Consider the following 23197-nt stretch of genomic DNA (forward strand, 5'->3'; position numbering starts at 1 on the left):
TGCCCTTAAACAGGACATCTCCACTGCCTCCAACTGCCTCCTCGCTGCTGCATTTACCACCCAAGCTTCACACCCATATAAGAGTGTTGGTATTACTATACTTTCATACATTCCCTTCTTTGCCTCCATAGATAACGTTTTTTGACTCCACATATACCTCAACGCACCACTCACCTTTTTTCCCTCATCAATTCTATGATTAACCTCATCCTTCATAAATCCATCCGCCGACACGTCAACTCCCAAGTATCTGAAAACATTCACTTCTTCCATACTCCTCCTCCCCAGTTTGATATCCAATTTTTCTTTATCTAAATCATTTGCCATGCGTGTTGTAAAAGTCAACTAAAATGCCGGGAACAATGGGCTAGTAACCCCTTTTCCTGTAAAGATTACTAAAAAGAATAAGAAGAAGAAAATTTTTTAATTAATTAAAAAAAATAGTTCTGAATAATTAAGTAAATAATTCTGCTTTCTCAAGTTTTATTAACTTGTAGTCATGACCAGACTTATTCTCTCACTGCTTCTGGTGTGCCCATCATATTTTATACTTAGTAAAGATTTGCATTTTACTGATAACCTTTTTTGGCAGTTTTGATGGGCATTATCAAAGCATCATCCATTTGACTTAATTACCTATATGACTTACATGGCCTAACTGTATCTCTCCTAAATATTATAATTTTTTTTCTGAATATCCTTTTTTTTTTTTTTTTTTTTTTAAGTATTTTTTTTTTTTTTTTCAACAAGTCGGCCGTCTCCCACCGAGGCAGGGTGACCCAAAAAAGAAAGAAAATCCCCAAAAAGAAAATACTTTCATCATCATTCAACACTTTCACCACACTCGCACATTATCACTGCTTTTGCAGAGGTGCTCAGAATACAATAGTTCAGAAGCATATACGTATAAAGATACACAACATACCCCTCCAAACTGCCAATATCCCAAACCCCTCCTTTAAAGTGCAGGCATTGTACTTCCCATTTCCAGGACTCAAGTCCGACTAAATGAAAATAACCGGTTTCCCTGAATCCCTTCACTAAATATTACCCTGCTCACACTCCAACAGATCGTCAGGTCCCACTGCCTCCAACCGTCTCCTCGCTGCTGCATTTACCACCCAAGCTTCACACCCATATAAGAGTGTTGGTTCTACTATACTTTCATACATTCCCTTCTTTGCCTCCATAGATAACGTTTTTTAACTCCACATATACCTCAACGCACCACTCACCTTTTTTCCCTCATCAATTCTATGATTAACCTCATCCTTCATAAATCCATCCGCCGACACGTCAACTCCCAAGTATCTGAAAACATTCACTTCTTCCATACTCCTTCTCCCCAATTTGATATCCAATTTTTCTTTATCTAAATCATTTGACACCCTCATCACCTTACTCTTTTCTATGTTCACTTTCAACTTTCTACCTTTACACACATTCCCAAAACTCATCCACTAACCTTTGCAATTTTTCTTTAGAATCTCCCATAAGCACAGTATCATCAGCAAAAAGTAACTGTGTCAATTCCCATTTTGAATTTGATTCCCCAAAATTTAATCCCACCTCTCTCCCGAACACCCTAGCATTTACTTCCTTTACAACCCCATCTATAAATATATTAAACAACCATGGTGACATTACACATCCCTGTCTAAGGCCTACTTTTACCGGGAAGTAGTCTCCCTCTCTTCTACACACCCTAACTTGAGCCTCACTATCCTCATAAAAACTCTTTACAGCATTTAATAACTTACCACCTTTTCCATATACTTGCAACATCTGCCACATTGCTCCTCTATCCACTTTATCATATGCCTTTTCTAAATCCTTAAATGCAATAAAAACTTCCCTACCTTTATCTAAATACTGTTCACATATATGCTTCAATGTAAACACTTGATCTACACATCCCCTACCCACTCTGAAACCTCCTTGCTCATCCGCAATCCTACATTCTGTCTTACCTCTAATTCTTTCAATTATAACCCTACCGTATACTTTTCCTGGTATACTCAGTAAACTTATTCCTCTATAATTTTAGGAAAGGTAGGGGGTGTGTGGACCAGGTGTTTACAGTGAAACATATAAGTGAACAGTATTTAGATAAGGCTAAAGAGGTCTTTGTGGCATTTATGGATTTGGAAAAGGCGTATGACAGGGTGGATAGGGGGGCAATGTGGCAGATGTTGCAAGTGTATGGTGTAGGAGGTAGGTTACTGAAAGCAGTGAAGAGTTTTTACGAGGATAGTGAGGCTCAAGTTAGAGTATGTAGGAAAGAGGGAAATTTTTTCCCAGTAAAAGTAGGCCTTAGACAAGGATGTGTGATGTCACCGTGGTTGTTTAATATATTTATAGATGGGGTTGTAAGAGAAGTAAATGCGAGGGTCTTGGCAAGAGGCGTGGAGTTAAAAGATAAAGAATCACACACAAAGTGGGAGTTGTCACAGCTGCTCTTTGCTGATGACACTGTGCTCTTGGGAGATTCTGAAGAGAAGTTGCAGAGATTGGTGGATGAATTTGGTAGGGTGTGCAAAAGAAGAAAATTAAAGGTGAATACAGGAAAGAGTAAGGTTATGAGGATAACAAAAAGATTAGGTGATGAAAGATTGAATATCAGATTGGAGGGAGAGAGTATGGAGGAGGTGAACGTATTCAGATATTTGGGAGTGGACGTGTCAGCGGATGGGTCTATGAAAGATGAGGTGAATCATAGAATTGATGAGGGAAAAAGAGTGAGTGGTGCACTTAGGAGTCTGTGGAGACAAAGAACTTTGTCCTTGGAGGCAAAGAGGGGAATGTATGAGAGTATAGTTTTACCAACGCTCTTATATGGGTGTGAAGCGTGGGTGATGAATGTTGCAGCGAGGAGAAGGCTGGAGGCAGTGGAGATGTCATGTCTGAGGGCAATGTGTGGTGTGAATATAATGCAGAGAATTCGTAGTTTGGAAGTTAGGAGGAGGTGCGGGATTACCAAAACTGTTGTCCAGAGGGCTGAGGAAGGGTTGTTGAGGTGGTTCGGACATGTAGAGAGAATGGAGCAAAACAGAATGACTTCAAGAGTGTATCAGTCTGTAGTGGAAGGAAGGCGGGGTAGGGGTCGGCCTAGGAAGGGTTGGAGGGAGGGGGTAAAGGAGGTTTTGTGTGCGAGGGGCTTGGACTTCCAGCAGGCATGCGTGAGCGTGTTTGATAGGAGTGAATGGAGACAAATGGTTTTTAATACTTGACGTGCTGTTGGAGTGTGAGCAAAGTAACATTTATGAAGGGATTCAGGGAAACCGGCAGGCCGGACTTGAGTCCTGGAGATGGGAAGTACAGTGCCTGCACTCTGAAGGAGGGGTGTTAATGTTGCAGTTTAAAAACTGTAGTGTAAAGCACCCTTCTGGCAAGACAGTGATGGAGTGAGTGATGGTGGAAGTTTTTCTTTTTCGGGCCACCCTGCCTTGGTGGGAATCGGCCGGTGTGATAATAAAAAAAAAATAAAATAATTTTTACAGTCTCTTTTGTCCCCTTTCCCATTATATAAAGGACTATACATGCTCTCTGCCAATCCGTAGGTACCTTCCCCTCTTTCATACATTTATTAAACAAAAGTACCAACCACTCCAACACTATATCCCCCCCCTGCTTTTAACATTTCTGTCATGATCCTATCAGTTCCAGCTGCTTTACCCCCTTTCATTTTACGTAATGCCTCACGTACCTCCCCCACACTTACATTCTGCTCTTCTTCACTCCTAAAAGATGGTATACCTCCCTGACCAGTGCATGAAATTACTGCCTCTGTTTCTTGCTTAACATTTAAGTTCCTCAAAATATTCTCGCCATCTACCTAATACCTCCATCTCCCCATCTACTAACTCCCCTACTCTGTTTTTAACTGACAAATCCATACTTTCCCTAGGCTTTCTTAACTTGTTTAACTCCAAAATTTTTTCTTATTTTCATTAAAATTTCTTGACAGTGCCTCTCCCACTCTATCATCTGCTCTCCTTTTGCACTCTCTCACCACTCTCTTTACCTTTCTTTTACTCTCCATATACTCTGCTCTTCTTATAATACTTCTGCTTTGTAAAAACCTCTCATAAGCTACCTTTTTCTCTTATCACACCCTTTACTTCATCATTCCACCAATCACTCCTCTTTCCTCCTGCCCCCACCCTCCTATAACCACAAACTTCTGCCCCACATTCTAATACTGCATTTTTAAAACTCATCCAACCCTCTTCAACCCCCCCACTGCTCATCTTTGCACTAGCCCACCTTTCTGCCAATAGTCGCTTATATCTCACCCGAACTTCCTCCTCCCTTAGTTTATACACTTTCACCTCCCTCTTACTTGTTGTTGCCACCTTCCTCTTTTCCCATCTACCTCTTACTCTAACTGTAGCTACAACTAAATAATGATCCGACATATCCGATATATATGTATACACATGTTATGGTTTAGTCACAAATAACGAACAATCAAAACTCTCGCTACTTGTAAGGTTAGACAGACGAACTCTTATGACTTGTGATGATGATGACAATGATGATGATGATGGTGATGATAGCCATGCAGTTAATGATGACAGTTGAATGGAGGTTATTATATGGACTGTAACTGCATGGCATGATGAGTCTAGTATGTGGATTCTAACTCAGGATGGGTGATGGTAGGACATTCTGGTTCTGCACTGGTGCTAGCCTCATCACTAACCAACGTATCATACAAAGTCTTTCCCTTTGCACGAATTGCATTGCTGTCTATAGGATTTCCTTTTCTATTTTGGTCTGAAATCCACACAAATAATGCTGATTCCATCTTAGACGTCACACTGTTTCATGCTTGTGACACTTGATTGGGCGGCTGGGCATTCACGAATGTTCGAAGCTCGCAAATGTGGAGGGCCTCATGTACAGTTAAGAGATGTTGCTGTGCTACAGACAGTATCTACAGGTCCGCCATCACAAATCCGGCAATCAGTTATTCGGTTCCTTCAGTTATTCGGCACTAATTTTGGCTAGCATAATTTCAAATTTCCAGGGTTGCCACACCAACTTGCTGGTACTGTTTGGTGGCGCTACTTGCTGCATAAGTCATTCCAATTTCTTTTTCTCCATTTATTGTTTTAACCTGCTTACTTTTAGCCTTAGCTATGGTTCCAATGAATAAAAGAAATGCTTCTCATTATGTAAAGCACCTACACAGTACATTATCCATTAAAGATAAGGTGGCTTTAAAGCCACTGTCGGTTGCCATGAGCTCAGTCTCATGATGCAGGAGAATATGCTGTATTATTACGCTAATATCAACACTACAGCTTATTTGCCTATCACAATTGATCTAATATGACATAAGAAACAATATAAATAACATAAAACATGTTAAATACTCCAGAATGAATAATATTTGGCATAACACCGAGCAGTTCGACAGAGTTATGAAGAGGATATGGTAAGCAAATACCATTCTCCTATCCCTGTCTTGGGGGCTTATATTAGAGAAAACGGAGTATAGCACAGGGCTAACTGTGATATACACTCGTACTCCACCATAAACATGAAACAAAAAAGTTATTTTCTCTCTATAGATTATCTCACACAGCAGCATATGTGTAGAGAACCTAGGATAACCCCAAAAAAGTCAACGTGGCTTATTTTTAGTACTTGGCTTGGGTTAGCCATATATGATTTTTGGTAAATATTCGATTCCCAGCCGGGTAGAAACATTAGGCGTGTTTCTTTACACCTGTTGTCTATGTTTACCCATCAGTAAATGGGTACCTGGGTGTTAGTCGACTAGTGTGGGTGTTATCCTGGGACACTGACCTAATTTTCTTGAAATACTCAGCATAACAAGTGCCTTTCTATACAGTATGTCACTGATGTCAGCTAGGCCTGTATACCTTGTACATGTACGTGTAGTAAATAAAGATATTATTATTATTATTATTATTATTTTCTCAGTTGTTTGTTGGGTTACCTTATTCAATCAAGCTTGGGCAATGTATGATGGAAAGATACTTCTTCATGTACACCAAAAATGAAAGTAATCAGACCATAAATAGCGGAGTTCACTTCTCAGCCATTAGCGGCCACTTAGCGGTACATTTTTGTATGGTTATGGTTATATTCTCATTTTTTCGGTCTCATTTGATAGAATGAACGATATATTACAGAAATAGATATGATTTTGATTGCTTTCATGACGAAAAGTATCTTGAATTTGCGCTCACAGTAGCGAAAATGTTCTATTCTTTAGCGAAGCTCAAGAGTAAACAAATGACGTCGCCGTTCAATACCTGTCCGCCTGCCAGTCTAAATTCTAGTACGGAGTCAAGAATGGATTGACATTATTTATACAGTTATTACCATAATGCAGTAGTCTGCATAACAGTAAATCTTCTAATTTTTTTGTGAATAAAAATTCCAAGTGGTAAGCAAGAGTAATATAAGAGGGGCCTGTAGCTGTGACTAATGAACAGAGGAAATGTTATTTTAGTGCCAGGAATGTCTGCATTGTTTATTCTGGACACTATTTTGAAATTGACATCTGTTGAAATTTGTGTGAAATCGGACAAATTGCCAATTTCTGACCACTTTATGGGTTTCTTGTACTCAGTTGACAGACTAGAAGTAAATAAGTTTATTCAGGTATACACAAATACAGTTACATAAATTATCATACATAGAGTGTATGTATAGAGAACCTGGGATAACCCAAAAAAGTCAAAGTGACTTATTTCCAGTACCTGGCTTGGCATTGCCATATATGATTTTTGGTAAATACTTTTTTTTTCTCGGTTGTTTGTTGGGCTATCTCATTGAAACTTGGGCAATGTATGATGGAAAAATGCTTCTTAACGTACAACAAAAATAAAAAAGATGGACGATTAATAAGGGAGTTCACTTCTCAGCCATTAGCCGCCTCTTTGCAGTATATTTTCGTATGGTTTTTATTGTTGTATTCTCATTTTTTGGACTCATTTGATAGAATGGAAGATATATTCCAGAAATAGACATGATTTTGATTGCTTTCGTGATGAAAAGTACCTTGAAATTGAACTCAAAGTAGCGGAAATGTTCGATTTTTGCCAATGTTCAATGAACTGTGTAAGTCAAGTTGGTTAATTTTATTAAGTGTATTCTAACCTAACCACTCTGTAATTCGGCAAACTCAGTAATTTGGCACACTACAGGTCCCAATGATGCCGGATTTATGATGGAGGACCTGTATAGTGATGCAAAGCCTATAATATTTGAAGTGTTTTTACTTACCTTGTGTACTTTTGAAATGACATGCATAGTGTATTAATGAAAATAAATGGTATAAAATACCGACACAATGGAAACATGCATATGTGTTTATATTACCATAGTGTATTAATATTGGTAGAATTACCAACAATATGTTAAGTAAAAGGACACAGGTACAGCTAATATGACATTTTATTTTAGCAATGTTTCACTCTCCAGGAGCTTTGTCAAGTCGGTCATGGCTTGATAAAGCTCCTGGAGAGTGAAACGTTGCTACAATAAAATGTCACATTAGTTGCACTTGTGTCCTTTTACCTGACATGCATAGTGATCTGTCAGTTAGAAATATACTGTATGTACATTTCTTTTGCATTTATTTATAAAACTTAAAAGTTGCTAGAATATCTTTTTGCTATTTAGTACAGCAGAGTGATTTAGATTAATTAGAAGTACAGTACTGTAGTATAATATTAGAGGTGTAAATATGAGCCTTTGATACATTTGCCATAATATTGAAATATAACTGAAAGCTTAACTTTTACCTCCATTAATTTTTTTTTTTTTTTTTTTTGCAGTACTTCAGCTATGTCCCTTCTGTATGAGTGCATCAACACAGTCATTGCTGGTATGTTTTGGTGTCAAGTTTCTAATTCAGCTTTTTGCTTGGTTGTATTAATTAATGCAATTGTCCTGTTGTGGGGAGTTTAAGTACTATATTTCAAGTAAAGTGTATTATTTTTGTCAGTTTGAATAGACATATAATTGTATTACAGGTATCTGTTAAAATTGAGTTAGGTATCAGTTCATATTTAAAATGAAAAAAAAAAATTCTTGTTTTTGTATACTGATCTGTTCTCTTTCTCTCCCCATGTGCTCTCACAGTGCTCATTTCTATTTCTTCAGGGATGCCAAACCACAACGCCTCCATACAGGTACAATTACATTGTCTTTATGTACAGTTTATGCACAGTTGTTACAAGGGACAGTTCTTATGATGAAAATGTAATCTGATTCCTATTAAAATAGTTATAAATCTGTAGTGGAGGGGAGGAGGGGGAGGGGTTGTCCTAAGAAAGGATGGAGGGAGGGGGTAAAAGGTGACTGGAGATGAATAATTTTTGGGACCTGATGAGCTATTGGTGTGAGCAGGGTAATATTTTGCAAAGAGATTCAGAGAAACCAGTTAACTGGGCTTAAGTTCTGGAGGTGGGAAGTACAATGCCTGCACTTTAAAGGAGGGGTTTGGGATATTGGCTGTTTGGAGTGAAATATAAACTGTCATATCTGGGCACCTCTGCAACAGTGATTATGTGTGAATGATGGTGAAAGTGTTTCTTTCATTTTTGGGTCACCCTGCCTCAGTGAGAGACAGCTGGCATGTTGAAAAAAAATTTTTTTTTGGTTATAGTATATTAGCAGTACCCCTTCCCCACACACAATTTTTTCACTCATTCCTGTTGAATGCTTACCTACTGCATGAAAGTGGAAAATGGAATAATGTTCATGTCATATAGTTTATAACAGAAGAACTATCATTTATGTACAGTGGACTCCTTGAGTAACATGCACGTTATGTTTCAGAAAATTGGTGTTGTATTCAGATTAACATTATTCAGATTAAAGAACTTATGGAAAAAATAGGGGTATGTTCCTTTGAAATCCAAAAATGGGGCAAGCCATTTTTTTAAAAGACAGTTTTATCCCATGGACAGGCTTCTTCAGTCGATAAAGAACCCTGTCCACAGGTAAATAATGTTCCTCTCTGCAGTTGTCTTTATCACCACTTGTTGGCTTTATGCCTTTTGTTTCCATTATATTGGGGGGGGCAGTGTAAAAAAGTAAAAAGAAATAACTTTATCGTACCTTAACTCCTGGCTGCTGTTGCACATTGATATGCAAATGTATTTATGACTGGCTGACAGGATTCTACATTCATATATTGTATACTCAGGAATAGTTTCAGAGTAGCCTCAGTGAGTGTTCAGCTTTGTGAATAACCACCTGATGCTTGTAAACTTAGTATGGGCTGCTGCTGGTATTATTACTGTATTATTATTTTCTTTCCTGGGAACAGCAATTATGCTTTTGTATTTTGTAACATTATTGTTTTATTTGTCTCTGCTTTTAATTTACTGCATTGTCTTGCATCCTGTATATACATATTGTGAGCTTCAGTTGGTTGATTAGAGTTTTGTTCCTTATATTATTCCTCTATGTAGTAGCTGGTCATCTGAGGGGAAGACTTGAAGGACTATCACATTTTGTTGACAATCTGTATTGGTGAAGTATAATCTATTCTCTTTATTTTAATAAAGTTGTAGCTTTATACACTAAAATTTTCAAAGGTAAGCATTTAATGAGGTTCATCAACAGTGTTAATTTATACAGTAATTCCTTGGTTGCATAGATTAATGAGGGGATGATACTTGATTTTAAACTGATACAGTACTGATAAGAGAAAAATTATCAGATACCTACTGATACTAGTATTATTAAGTTAAAATTAGCATATACCCACCAGTATCATGAAACTAACCAGTATCCACTGGTACTGATACCAGTACTTCAGCACACCCCTAATATGGATAATTGCTGATTAAATATCTGGAGGGGATGGATAAAATTTTCAAACAATTTATTAAATTATCCTCAGGCAAGTATAATGTCTCAATCTTTGGTAACTGTTATTACTTACAACAGTTTTATCATATTATTTAACCCTTACTATTTGCAATTAGTTTTTATTTAGTTTAATAGCAATTAATACAAGAAAAATTAAAGCTTCTTAAATGAAAATTCAGACATTACACCATGATGTGCAGGCATCAAGTAATTGTGCCAGGAGTTTACCTGGAGTTTACCTGGAGAGAGTTCCGGGGGTCAACGCCCCCGCGGCCCGGTCTGTGACCAGGCCTCCTGGTGGATCAGAGCCTGATCAACCAGGCTGTTGCTGCTGGCTGCACACAAACCAACGTACGAGCTACAGCCTGGCTGATCAGGAACCGACTTTAGGTGCTTGTCCAGTGCCAGCTTGAAGACTGCCAGGGGTCTGTTGGTAATCCCCCTTATGTATGCTGGGAAGCAGTTGAACAGTCTCGGGCCCCTGACACTTATTGTATGGTCTCTTAACGTGCTAGTGACACCCCTGCTTTTCATTGGGGGGATGTTGCATCGTCTGCCAAGTCTTTTGCTTTCGTAGTGAGTGATTTTCGTGTGCAAGTCAGATTTCAAACTCCAGGTGTGCCCAATGCTCAAGGTAGTCATCACAAGCCTGATACCAGAAATCTCCATGCTTAGTCTAAATCAGTCTAGATGAAATAGTCTGAATAGTAAGGTATCACAATTTAACTGACATAACAAACAAAATTTTTTTAACATGTTGGTAGGATTGCTGGTGTCTGTTTTTCTGTCTCATAAACATGCAAGATTTCAGGTACATCTTGCTACTTCTACTTACACTTAGGTCACACTACACATACATGTACATGTTTATGCATACACACTCGTCTGAGTTTTCTTTGATTTTATCTTATAGTTCTTAGTGCTTTTCATTTTATATCCATGGGGAAATGGAATAAGAACAGTGGGCTAGTAACCCCTTTTCCTGTAATAATTACTAAAAAGAATAAGAAAATTGTCAAAGTGGGAAGTCTGAATGTGCGTGGATGTTGTGTGAATGATAAGAAAGAAATGATTGTGGATGTTATGAATGAGAAGAAGCTGGATGTCCTGGCTTTAAGTGAAACAAAGGTGAAGGGGTTAGAAGAGTTTTGGTGGGGAGAAATAAATGGATCAGGACAGGGGTTTCAAATAGAGTTAGAGCTGAAGAATGAGTAGCAGTAATGTTGCAGGATCAGTTATGGCAGGAAAAGAGGGAATATAAATGCATAAATTCAAGGATTATGTGGTGTAAAATATGGGTTGGATGTGAAAAGTTGGTTATAGTAAATGTTTATGCACCTGGAAAAGAGAGAAGTGTAGAGGAGAGAGAGAGATTTTGGGAAATGTTGAGTGAGTGCGTGGGGAGTTTTGAACCACGTGAGAGAGTACTTGTGGTTGGGAATCTCAATGCTAAAGTGGGTAAAAATGTTGTGGAGGGAGTAGTTGGTAAATTTGGGGTGCCAGGGGTAAATGAAAATGGGGAACCTTTAATTGAGCTATGTGTAGAAAGAGGTTTGGTAATAAGTAATGCATATTTTATGAAGAAGAGGATAAATAAGTATACAAGGTATGATAGAGCACATAGTGAGTAGTTTGTTAGATTATGTATTGGTGGATAAAAGGTTGATGGGTAGGCTTCAGGATGTACATGTTTATAGAGGGGCAACTGATATATCGGATCATTATTTAGTTGTAGCTACAGTTAGAGTAAGAGGTAGATGGGATACAAGAAAAATGGCAACAGCAAGTAAGAGGAAGGTGAAAGTGTATAAACTAAGGGAGGAGTAAGTTAGGGTGAGATATAAGCAACTATTGGCAGAAAGGTGGGCTAGTGCAAGTATGAGTAGTGGGGGGGTTGAAGAGGGTTGGAATAGTTTTAAAAGTGCAGTATTAGAATGTGGGACAGAAGTTTGTGGCTATAGGAGGGTGGGTGCAGGAGGAAAGAGGAATGATTGGTAGAATGATAAGTTGTAAGAAGAGCAGAGTATATGGAGAGTAAAAGAAAAGTGAAGAGAGTGGTGAGAGAGTGCAAGAAGAGAGCAGATGAAAGAGTGGGAGAGGCACTGGCAAGAAATTTTGCTGAAAATAAGAAAAAAAATTTGGAGTGAGATAAAACAAGAAAGCCTAGGGAATGAATAGATTTGTCAGTTAAAAACAGAATATGGAATTAGGAGATGGGGAGCTGGAGGTATTGGGTAGATGGCGGGAATATTTTGAGGAACTTTTAAGTGTCGATGATGAAAGGGAGGCGGTAATTTCATGCACTGGTCAGGGAGGTATAGCATCTTTTAAGAGTGAAGAAGAGCAGGATGTGAGTGTGGGGGGGGCAGTGCTACATAGAATGAAACTGGGTAAAGCAGCAGGAACTGATGGGATCATGACAGAAATGTTAAAAGCAGGGGGGAATTTAGTGTTGGAGTGGTTGGTATTGATTGAGCATGGTAAGTGTTAATGGATTTGTTAAAGAGATAGTACTTTGGCATGTGTAATATAGTAATTAACAATAGTCACAAAAAACTTGAGAAAATGTTCCAATTTATTGCAAAAGGGATGGTTTTATTTTAATAATAAATTTTACTTGTTTGATAGCGAGTAGAGACAAATGATTTTTGGGACTTGACAATCTGTTGGAGTGTGAAGGGATTCTGGGAAGTCAGTTAGCTGGATTTGAGTCCTGGAGGTGGGAAGCACAGTGCCTGCACTTTACAGGAGGGGTTTGGGATATTTGCTGTTTAGAGTGACATCTATACTGTCATCTCTGTGTACCTCTGCAAAGACTGTCTCGGTGGGAGATGGCCATTGTGTTAAAGGAAAAGAATTTGCCAGTATTTTTGCCCAAAGTTGTGCAGGTCATCACTATAAATCAGAAAATGCTCTGATCTAGGTTAGAGAGCATGCAGGCTTCACTTTCACCTCCTTCAGAACCTGTTTATCCTCTTTACTGACAATATCATCTTTATTGCAGATTCCATAATTTTTTTTTTAACAAACTGATTTACTAGATTATCTGGGGGTTTCCTTTTGTCCATGGGCTCACACTTAATACAGTACAGTAGGGCCCCGCTTTACGGCGTTTCCCTTACGGCTTTCCGCTGATATGGCGATTTCAAATTATGACCAAAATTTGCTATACGGCAAGCGATCTTTCAAATACAGTGTGCCCCACCCGGTTTGTTTACATTCTCTGTGAGCACATCTATTATGTCTAGAAACTTTCCAAAATTTCAAGTGTTTTAAAGTTATTGCATATTTTGTATGTACTCTGATAATTATGCTTATGTGTACCTGTACCTAAATATATTTACACACTGTGCTGGCATGCACGTACACATTAAAATCACTAAGAGTCTCTCTACTCATGACGCCATAGTAATACTACGTAATAATAATTTCTCTTGGGCACATTAACCCTTTCAGGGTCCAGAGGCCAAATTTCAAAGTGTGCACCAGGGTCCAAGAATTTTCAAAAAATAATTGTTATTTTTCTTATTAATTTTTTTCTGAAGGTAACAAAAAGTATGAAATTTGATGGAAAATTGACGAAATTATGCTCTCACGAATTTTGATGCGTCGGCTATATTTATGCATCGGCAATTTTGTCGACTTTGACTCCCATTTTAGGCCAATTACATTATTCCAGTCAACCAAATTCTTAGCTATTTCACTAGTATTACTTCTATTCTATCGATTGGGCACAAGGAATCGCTAAGTCAACTGTTTCAACTACAAATTAAAGTGATCGGAAATTGGTAATTTGGCCAATTTAATTCAAAGTTCAAAATATTCTAATTTCAAAATAGAGTCCAGAATAAACAATGCAGGAATTCCTGGCACTAAACTAACATTTCCTCTGTTCATTAGTTACATTTTCAGGCTTTACAAATAAATTCCATTTTGATTTTTAATCACATAATGAATTTTTATTCAAACCAAAAAATAGAAGATTTTTTGTTATGCAATACTGTAATAATTGTATAAATAATATCCCCACATTTGTGAATGTATATTAGATCCACCAGCTGTCATGTATTAGACTTGTGAGGTCATTTGTTTACTCTTGAACATCAGCAAAAATTTAACATTTCTGCTACTCTGAGCTCAGTTTCAAGCCATTTCCATTACTAAAACCAATCAAAATCATCTCTATTTCTGTAGTATATCTTCCATACTATCAAATGACACCAAGAAATTGCAAATACAACTATAAAAAACATACGAAAAAACACTGCGGAGTCGGTTTTAATCGAAAATTACGGTCTCAGTTTTTTTTTTATCTCATTATGCACTGTGTGCTGCAGGATTTGTTTTATGTGGTGCACACATACCACATAGATGTAGTCTCTCATATCTAGGCCCAAATTTACTGCTCACAGCTTATCAGAGTGAGTTGAGCTCATTGCGTAGATTTATGGTTTGGACCCTGAATGTAAAGCCGTAGATCTACGGCACGGACCCTGAAAGGGTTAAATGTCTTATTTTACGTTAATATAGACATTTTGATTAATCCATCTATGATATTTTCGTCAAAATTATATAAGAAACATGTTAAATAGCATATAAACATTATACATACACCAACAGAATAAAAATTGACATAAATATGAGATTTGTTTACAAAGCGGCTTTGTAGGAGTGTCGGAAGAATTACATTTCTCTAGTCAAACACTGGGGGATAACTGTAGATAAATATTCCTTACGTATGCCTTCACTCTATATATAGCAATTCATGACCCTTGTGGGTTTACTGCTTCTTTTTTATTATGATTATAATAATAACAACTTGCAATAATAATAACTTATAATAATTTGTAATAATAATAATATACCTACCATCCGACTTACGACCTGCTCGACATATGACCATTCGACTTAAGACCGTGTTTTCTATGCCAAATTTCTGGGAAATAAACAACTGTTTGTGTTGTACACAGTGTTTATCCTAAACCTTACAGTATAAAATACAGTACTAACAGCATAAAAAGTAAAGTAAAAAATGAAATACCAAAATAAAACAATGAAATAAAGTCAATACAAAAATGTGATGTTGATATTCAGTAGTAAAGTTCGACTTACGTCCATTTCGACTTATGACCAGTTTGTCGGAACCAAAGTCGCTTGTAAGTTGGATGGTACCTGTAATAATAATAATTTGTCAGAGCATCATTCCTTCTAAAAAATACATGAGAATGGAAGTGTTGGTCTTTATTTATTCTACTGTACCACTGTTGAGACAACTTGTACACAATGTAAAGTGTTTGTATGAATGTTTATGAACCATAACCAGATGCATTGTCTGTTTAAATGGTGGGGTGGCCAGGCTGGCATCCTGACACTACCCTACCTACCACACGACTTTCTACAAATGCTTTTCACCTTTTACCCTACATTAAGACTACAAATATTTTAAGGTAAGTAATGAGTGTACTGTATATGCATTTTATCACTCTATGGAGCTTTAAGCATCATCATAGTATATTATATGTGGGTGGGGTGGCCAGGAGGGCTACCACACCTAACGTCTTAGAGTAAATACTACTCACCTTTTTCACTACATTAAGACTACGAATATTTTGAGGTAAATAATAAGTATACTGTGTGTGTATTTTACTGTTTTATTGTTTTAATGCCTAGTTCTATTGATAACTTAATATATGTTAGTGTAACTTGTTATCTGACATTTATATGCATTTGTAAGTGGAGAAAATGGTGTTCTGCTTTCCGGTGATGTCTGCTTTCTGGCAGTAGCCTGGAACCTAACCTGCCATGTAAGTGGGGCCCTACTGTATTTCTGCTGCTGCTGCTGCTGTTAGCTTCACTGTTGCCATGCAGCACTGAATATCCAACACTGTTCAATTCATGTGATAAATTAGTTAACAAATATATTTGAATGCTCAGTTTCATACTAGTATTTGTTGTAAGTTAAGAGGTGGGACCAAGAGTTGAAGCTCACCCCTTGCTAACTCAGATAGGTAATTACAAATAATGTGTACCCTGTAGGTAATTATGATTCTGTCTTTCTTTGCAGTTGTGTGTGCAAAAACTGAGAATTCTCATAGAAGATTCAGATCAGAACTGTAAGTATTTGTATTTAGTCTTGTTCATGATGGTAGTTTACCTTGTTTGTTTATTTGGTTACTGCTTTTTTTTTCACATCATACAATTAGTTTATTTTCTGCACATATATTTCCATGGACTATTAATTAGGGGTCATTATATACAAGTATCTTTGTGGATTGGTATGCACAATGCTTCTTTGTCGTTTTATTTTTGTAAACACACCTCTTACGACAACCTTGCCTTGACAAGATATGTACAGTAAGTGTTAGAGTTGGAAATTTCTTCTTTCAAAAGGGCACATTTTTAATTGGATAATTTTCTTTCTAATTTTGTTGCAAATAAATGTGCTGAATATAAATTGATCTCTATTGAATTTCATCCAACATATGCACTGAAGTACATTAAGTAGAAGAGGCTATGAGCCGACAAGTGGATCTGCAAAACAGCTTAAGCCTTTATAATGATGTTTCATTTTAAGGGAGGCTTTAATTGATAAAGCTTCCCTTGAAGTGAAACATTATAATGAAGGCTAATGATGCGTGTCTTTTACATCCACTGAACTACTTTTATATTAAAGCCAAGCTACATTTTTTAGAATCATCTGTCGAGCATTTTGTAATGTTTGGTAAGCTATAGGAAGATCATATATTTTCAGATAGCAGAATATACATGGAAATTGGGCTTAGTGAGATAGAATCAGTAATGTACATATTATTACAATATATATTTTTGATGTTTTAATGTAAAGAATAGCGTGAAAATGTTTGTTTAATAGGGGAGCGTGGATTGCCGCTATAGGAGATTGTGTTAGATGGAGAGCTAGATAATTTTCCGTAGCCAAAATAGCAGAAAATTCTGCAGTCAGTGGACTTTGTCCATTGTTTCTGAATCAGATGATGGCAGATTTTGTCCTGTAATTCCATAGTTATCCATGGAGGCAAAGAAGGGAATGTACGAAAGTATAGTGGTACCAACACTCTCTGGTTGTGAAACTTGGATTGTAAATGCTGCAGTGAGGAGGTGGCTGGAGGCAGTGGAGTTGTCCTGTCTAAGGGCAATGTGTGGTGTAAATATTATGCAGAGAATTTGGAGTTTGGAAATTAGGAAAAGGTGTGGAGTTAATAAAAGTATTAGAGGGCTGAAGAGGGGTTGTTGAGGTGGTTTGGGCATTAAGGGAGAATGGATTAAAGTAGAATGACTTGGAGAGCATATAAATCTGTAGGGGAAGGAAGGCGGGGTAGGGATCTTCCTTGAAAGGGTTGGAGGGAGGGTGGTAAAGGAAGTTTTGTGGACGAGGGGCTTGGACTTCCAGCAAGCATGCGTGAGCGTGTTAGATAAGTGTGAATGGAGACAAATGGTTTTTGGGACCTGACGAGCTGTTGAAGTGTGAGCAGGGTAACATTTAGTGAAGGGATTTAGGGAACCCAGTTATTTTTATATAGCCGGACTTGAGTTACTGGAAATGGGAAGTACAATGCCTGCACTTTAAAGGAGGAGTTTGAGATATTGGCAGTTTGAAGGGGTATGTTATATATCTTTATATATGCTTCTAAACTGTTGTATCTGGGTGCCTCTGCATAGACAGTGATTATGTATGAGTGAGGTGAAAGTGTTGAATGATGATGAGAGTATTTTCTTTTTGGGGATTTTATTTCTTTTTGGGTCACCCTGCCTTGGTGGAAGACAGCTGACTTGTTGAAAAAAAAAAATCCATAGTCTGATAAATTGAGGGTTTAATTGTACAGTTTACATATACTGTGTGTGTGTGTGTGTGTGTGTGTGTGTGTGTGTATATATATATATATATATATATATATATATATATATATATATATATATATATATATATATATATATATATATATATATATATATATATATATATATATATATATATATATATATATATATATATATATATATATATATATATATATATATATAACTTTATATGAATTTGGTAGGGTGTGCAAAAGAAGAAAATTAAAGGTGAATACAGGAAAGAGTAAGGTTATGAGGATAACAAAAAGATTAGGTGATGAAAGATTGAATATCAGATTGGAGGGAGAGAGTATGGAGGAGGTGAACGTATTCAGATATTTGGGAGTGGACGTGTCAGCGGATGGGTCTATGAAAGATGAGGTGAATCATAGAATTGATGAGGGAAAAAGAGTGAGTGGTGCACTTAGGAGTCTGTGGAGACAAAGAACTTTGTCCTTGGAGGCAAAGAGGGGAATGTATGAGAGTATAGTTTTACCAACGCTCTTATATGGGTGTGAAGCGTGGGTGATGAATGTTGCAGCGAGGAGAAGGCTGGAGGCAGTGGAGATGTCATGTCTGAGGGCAATGTGTGGTGTGAATATAATGCAGAGAATTCGTAGTTTGGAAGTTAGGAGGAGGTGCGGGATTACCAAAACTGTTGTCCAGAGGGCTGAGGAAGGGTTGTTGAGGTGGTTCGGACATGTAGAGAGAATGGAGCGAAACAGAATGACTTCAAGAGTGTATCAGTCTGTAGTGGAAGGAAGGCGGGGTAGGGGTCGGCCTAGGAAGGGTTGGAGGGAGGGGGTAAAGGAGGTTTTGTGTGCGAGGGGCTTGGACTTCCAGCAGGCATGTTTGAGCGTGTTTGATAGGAGTGAATGGAGACAAATGGTTTTTAATACTTGACGTGCTGTTGGAGTGTGAGCAAAGTAACATTTATGAAGGGATTCAGGGAAACCGGCAGGCCGGACTTGAGTCCTGGAGATGGGAAGTACAGTGCCTGCACTCTGAAGGAGGGGTGTTAATGTTGCAGTTTAAAAACTGTAGTGTAAAGCACCCTTCTGGCAAGACAGTGATGGAGTGAATGATGGTGAAAGTTTTTCTTTTTCGGGCCACCCTGCCTTGGTGGGAATCGGCCGGTGTGATAATAAAAAAAAAAAAAAAAAAAAAAAATATATATTTTTTTTTTTTTTTTTTTTTTTTTTTCAACAAGTCGGCCGTTTCCCACCGAGGCAGGGTGACCCAAAAAAAAGAAAGAGAATCCCCAAAAAGAAAATACTTTCATCATCATTCAACACTTTCACCACACTCACACATTATCACTGCTTTTGCAGAGGTGCTCAGAATACAACAGTTTAGAAGCATATATGTATAGAGATACACAACATATCCCTCCAAACTGCCAATATCCCAAACCCCTCCTTTAAAGTGCAGGCATTGTACTTCCCATTTCCAGGACTCAAGTCCGACTATATGAAAATAACCGGTTTCCCTGAATCCCTTCACTAAATATTACCCTGCTCACACTCCAACAGATCGTCAGGTCCCAAGTATCATTTGTCTCCATTCACTCCTATCTAACACGCTCACGCACGCTTGCTGGAAGTCCAAGCCCCTCACCCACAAAACCTCCTTTACCCCCTCTTTCCAACCCTTTCGAGGACGACCCCTACCCCTCTTTCCTTCCCCTATAGATTTATATGCTTTCCATGTCATTCTACTTTGATCCATTCTCTCTAAATTACCAAACCACCTCAACAACCCCTCTTCTGCCCTCTGACTAATGCTTTTATTAACTCCACACCTTCTCCTAATTTCCACACTCCGAATTTTCTGCATAATATTTACACCACACATTGCCCTTAGACAGGACATCTCCACTGCCTCCAACCGTCTCCTCGCTGCTGCATTTACCACCCAAGCTTCACACCCATATAAGAGTGTTGGTACTACTATACTTTCATACATTCCCTTCTTTGCCTCCATAGATAACGTTTTTTGACTCCACATATACCTCAACGCACCACTCACCTTTTTTCCCTCATCAATTCTATGATTAACCTCATCCTTCATAAATCCATCCTCCGACACGTCAACTCCCAGTATCTGAAAACATTCACTTCTTCCATACTCCTCCTCCCCAATTTGATATCCAATTTTTCTTTATCTAAATCATTTGATACCCTCATCACCTTACTCTTTTCTATGTTCACTTTCAGCTTTCTGCCTTTACACACATTCCCAAACTCATCCACTAACCTTTGCAATTTTTCTTTAGAATCTCCCATAAGCACAGTATCATCAGCAAAATGTAACTGTGTCAATTCCCATTTTGAATTTGATTCCCCATAATTTAATCCCACCCCTCTCCCAAACACCCTAGCATTTACTTCTTTTACAACCCCATCTATAAATATATTAAACAACCATGGTGACATTACACATCCCTGTCTAAGACCTACTTTTACCGGGAAGTATTTGCCCTCTCTTCTACACACCCTAACCTGAGCCTCACTATCCTCATAAAAACTCTTAACAGCATTTAGTAACTTACCACCTATTCCAAATACTTGCAACATCTGCCACATTGCTCCTCTATCCACTCTATCATATGCCTTTTCTAAATCCATAAATGCAATAAAAACTTCCCTACCTTTATCTAAATACTGTTCACATATATGCTTCAATGTAAACACTTGATCTACACATTCCCTACCCACTCTGAAACCTCCTTGCTCATCCGCAATCCTACATTCTGTCTTACCTCTAATTCTTTCAATTATAACCCTACCGTATACTTTTCCTGGTATACTCAGTAAACTTATTCCTTTATAATTTTTACAATCTCTATTGTCCTCTTTCCCTTTATATAAAGGGACTATACATGCTCTCTGCCAATCCCTAGGTACCTTCCCCTCTTTCATACATTTATTAAACAAAAGTACCAACCACTCCAACACTATATCCCCCCTGCTTTTAACATTTCTGTCATGATCCCATCAGTTCCAGCTGCTTTACCCCCTTTCATTTTACGTAATGCCTCACGTACCTCCCCCACACTTACATTCTGCTCTTCTTCACTCCTAAAAGATGGTATACCTCCCTGACCAGTGCATGAAATTACTGCCTCTGTTTCTTGCTTAACATTTAAGTTCCTCAAAATATTCTCGCCATCTACCTAATACCTCCATCTCCCCATCTACTAACTCCCCTACTCTGTTTTTAACTGACAAATCCATACTTTCCCAAGGCTTTCTTAACTTGTTTAACTCCAAAATTTTTTCTTATTTTCATTAAAATTTCTTGACAGTGCTTCTCCCACTCTATCATCTGCTCTCCTTTTGCACTCTCTCACCACTCTCTTTACCTTTCTTTTACTCTCCATATACTCTGCTCTTCTTATAACACTTCTGCTTTGTAAAAACCTCTCATAAGCTACCTTTTTCTCTTATCACACCCTTTACTTCATCATTCCACCAATCACTCCTCTTTCCTCCTGCCCCCACCCTCCTATAACCACAAACTTCTGCCCGACATTCTAATACTGCATTTTTAAAACTATTCCAACCCTCTTCAACCCCCCCACTACTCATCTTTGCACTAGCCCACCTTTCTGCCAATAGTCGCTTATATCTCACCCGAACTTCCTCCTCCCTTAGTTTATACACTTTCACCTCCCTCTTACTTGTTGTTGCCACCTTCCTCTTTTCCCATCTACCTCTTACTCTAACTGTAGCTTCAACTTAATAATGATCTGATATATCAGTTGCCCCTTTATAAACATGTACATCCTGGAGCCTACCCATCAACCTTTTATCCACCAATACATAATCTAACAAACTACTTTCATTACGTGCTACATCATACCTTGTATATTTATTTATCCTCTTTTTCATAAAATATGTATTGCTTATTACCAAATCTCTTTCTACACATAGCTCAATTAAAGGCTCCCCATTTACATTTACCCCTGGCACCCCAAATTTACCTGCTACTCCCTCCATAACATTTTTACCCACTTTAGCATTGAAATCCCCAACCACCATTACTCTCACACTTGATTCAAAACTCCCCATGCATTCACTCAACATTTCCCAAAATCTCTCTCCTCTACACTTCTCTCTTCTCCAGGTGCATACATGGTTACTATAACCCACTTTTCATATCCAATCTTTATTTTACTCCACATAATCCTTGAATTAATACATTTGTAGTCCCTCTTTTCCTGCCATAGCTTATCCTTCAACATTATTGGTACTCCTTCTTTAGCTCTAACTCTATTTGAAACCCCTGACCTAATCCCATTTATTCCTCTCCATTGAAACTCTCCCACCCCCTTCAGGAGGTTTTGTGGGCAAGGGGCTTGGACTTCCAGCAAGCGTGCGTGAGCGTGTTAGATAGGAGTGAATGGAGACGAATGGTACTTGGGACCTGATGATCTGTTGGAGTGTGAGCAGGGTAATATTTAGTGAAGGGATTCAGGGAAACCGGTTATTTTCATATAGCCGGACTTGAGTCCTGGAAATGGGAAGTACAATGCCTGCACTTTAAAGGAGGGGTTTGGGATATTGGCAGTTTGGAGGGATATGTTGTGTATCTTTATACGTATATACTTCTAAACTGTTGTATTCTGAGCACCTCTGCAAAAACAGTGATAATGTGTGAGTGTGGTGAAAGTGTTGAATGATGATGAAAGTATTTTTTTGGGGGGACTTTCTTTCTTTTTTGGGTCACCCTGTTTCGGTGGGAGACGGCCGACTTGTTGAAAAAAAAAAATATATGTATATATATATAAGTGTGTGTGTGTGTGTGTGTGATGGAACATCAAAATGTTATCATACTCGTAAACAGTAGAAGCTGGACGGAATCGGATATGTAGACAAGACAGAAGGCTAGTTGATCTGTATATTTTGATCTCTGTCTGGGATCATCAATAAGTTCAGAGACTGAGAAGATTACCAGCTAGGTAGGGCAATAGGTGGGTGTTAGCCTTTGTTGTAGATGAGGGGTTGGGGCCTGAGAATGACATCTCATAGAGGGGTTTGAAGGATGTTTCAAGTTGTTGGTGGATTCTGCTTAAATGTGGCACTAGTATGTACTTGCTCAATGTGAATTGGGTAATATTATAAGTTTGGAGTTGTTCTTTGAAATATTGAAGGTGAGTGTTTGATTTAAAACTGTTGATTACAATATCTTTCTTTGGAATGGATCTTCCATTTAGTGTGTTGAATTAGCACCTTCCCAGTTTGTGTGGCTACAAGGTGTTCCAAATCGGAAGATGGCAGAGCTCTCCTTGCAGTATTTGACTGATAGTCTGTCCACTGATTTTATGTGAGACCACAGTCATTCTCTCCCATCTAACAAAATTGATGCATGATATTTGATGCACTCCTAAAGATTTAATGTTGACCAGTGCTGTAAGTTGATTTGAGAAGTTATAAACTCTTTTGCTCAGTTCCTGGGGGAAAAAAGAAGT

The 23197-nt window shown here is 38.0% G+C and overlaps 2 protein-coding genes across 4 annotated transcripts in view; one reads left to right on the plus strand and one right to left on the minus strand.

Moving 5' to 3' along the window:
• Positions 1 to 23197, minus strand: part of LOC128686169 (nuclear RNA export factor 1) — a 292531-nt gene that overhangs the window by 72764 nt on the left and 196570 nt on the right. The gene's annotated exons all lie outside the window — the stretch shown is intronic.
• Positions 1 to 23197, plus strand: part of g (adaptor-related protein complex 3, delta 1 subunit-like garnet) — a 248858-nt gene that overhangs the window by 48242 nt on the left and 177419 nt on the right. For all 3 annotated transcript variants that reach the window (XM_070083159.1, XM_070083157.1, XM_070083158.1), the window contains exons 7-9: positions 7821 to 7870; positions 8128 to 8177; positions 15932 to 15980. In XM_070083159.1, the coding sequence (XP_069939260.1) occupies positions 7821 to 7870; positions 8128 to 8177; positions 15932 to 15980 (149 nt within the window). The remainder of the gene's footprint in view (positions 1 to 7820; positions 7871 to 8127; positions 8178 to 15931; positions 15981 to 23197) is intronic.

The sequence above is a fragment of the Cherax quadricarinatus genome, chromosome 9 (genome assembly GCF_038502225.1).
Source record: "Cherax quadricarinatus isolate ZL_2023a chromosome 9, ASM3850222v1, whole genome shotgun sequence".
Lineage (NCBI taxonomy): Eukaryota > Metazoa > Arthropoda > Malacostraca > Decapoda > Parastacidae > Cherax > Cherax quadricarinatus.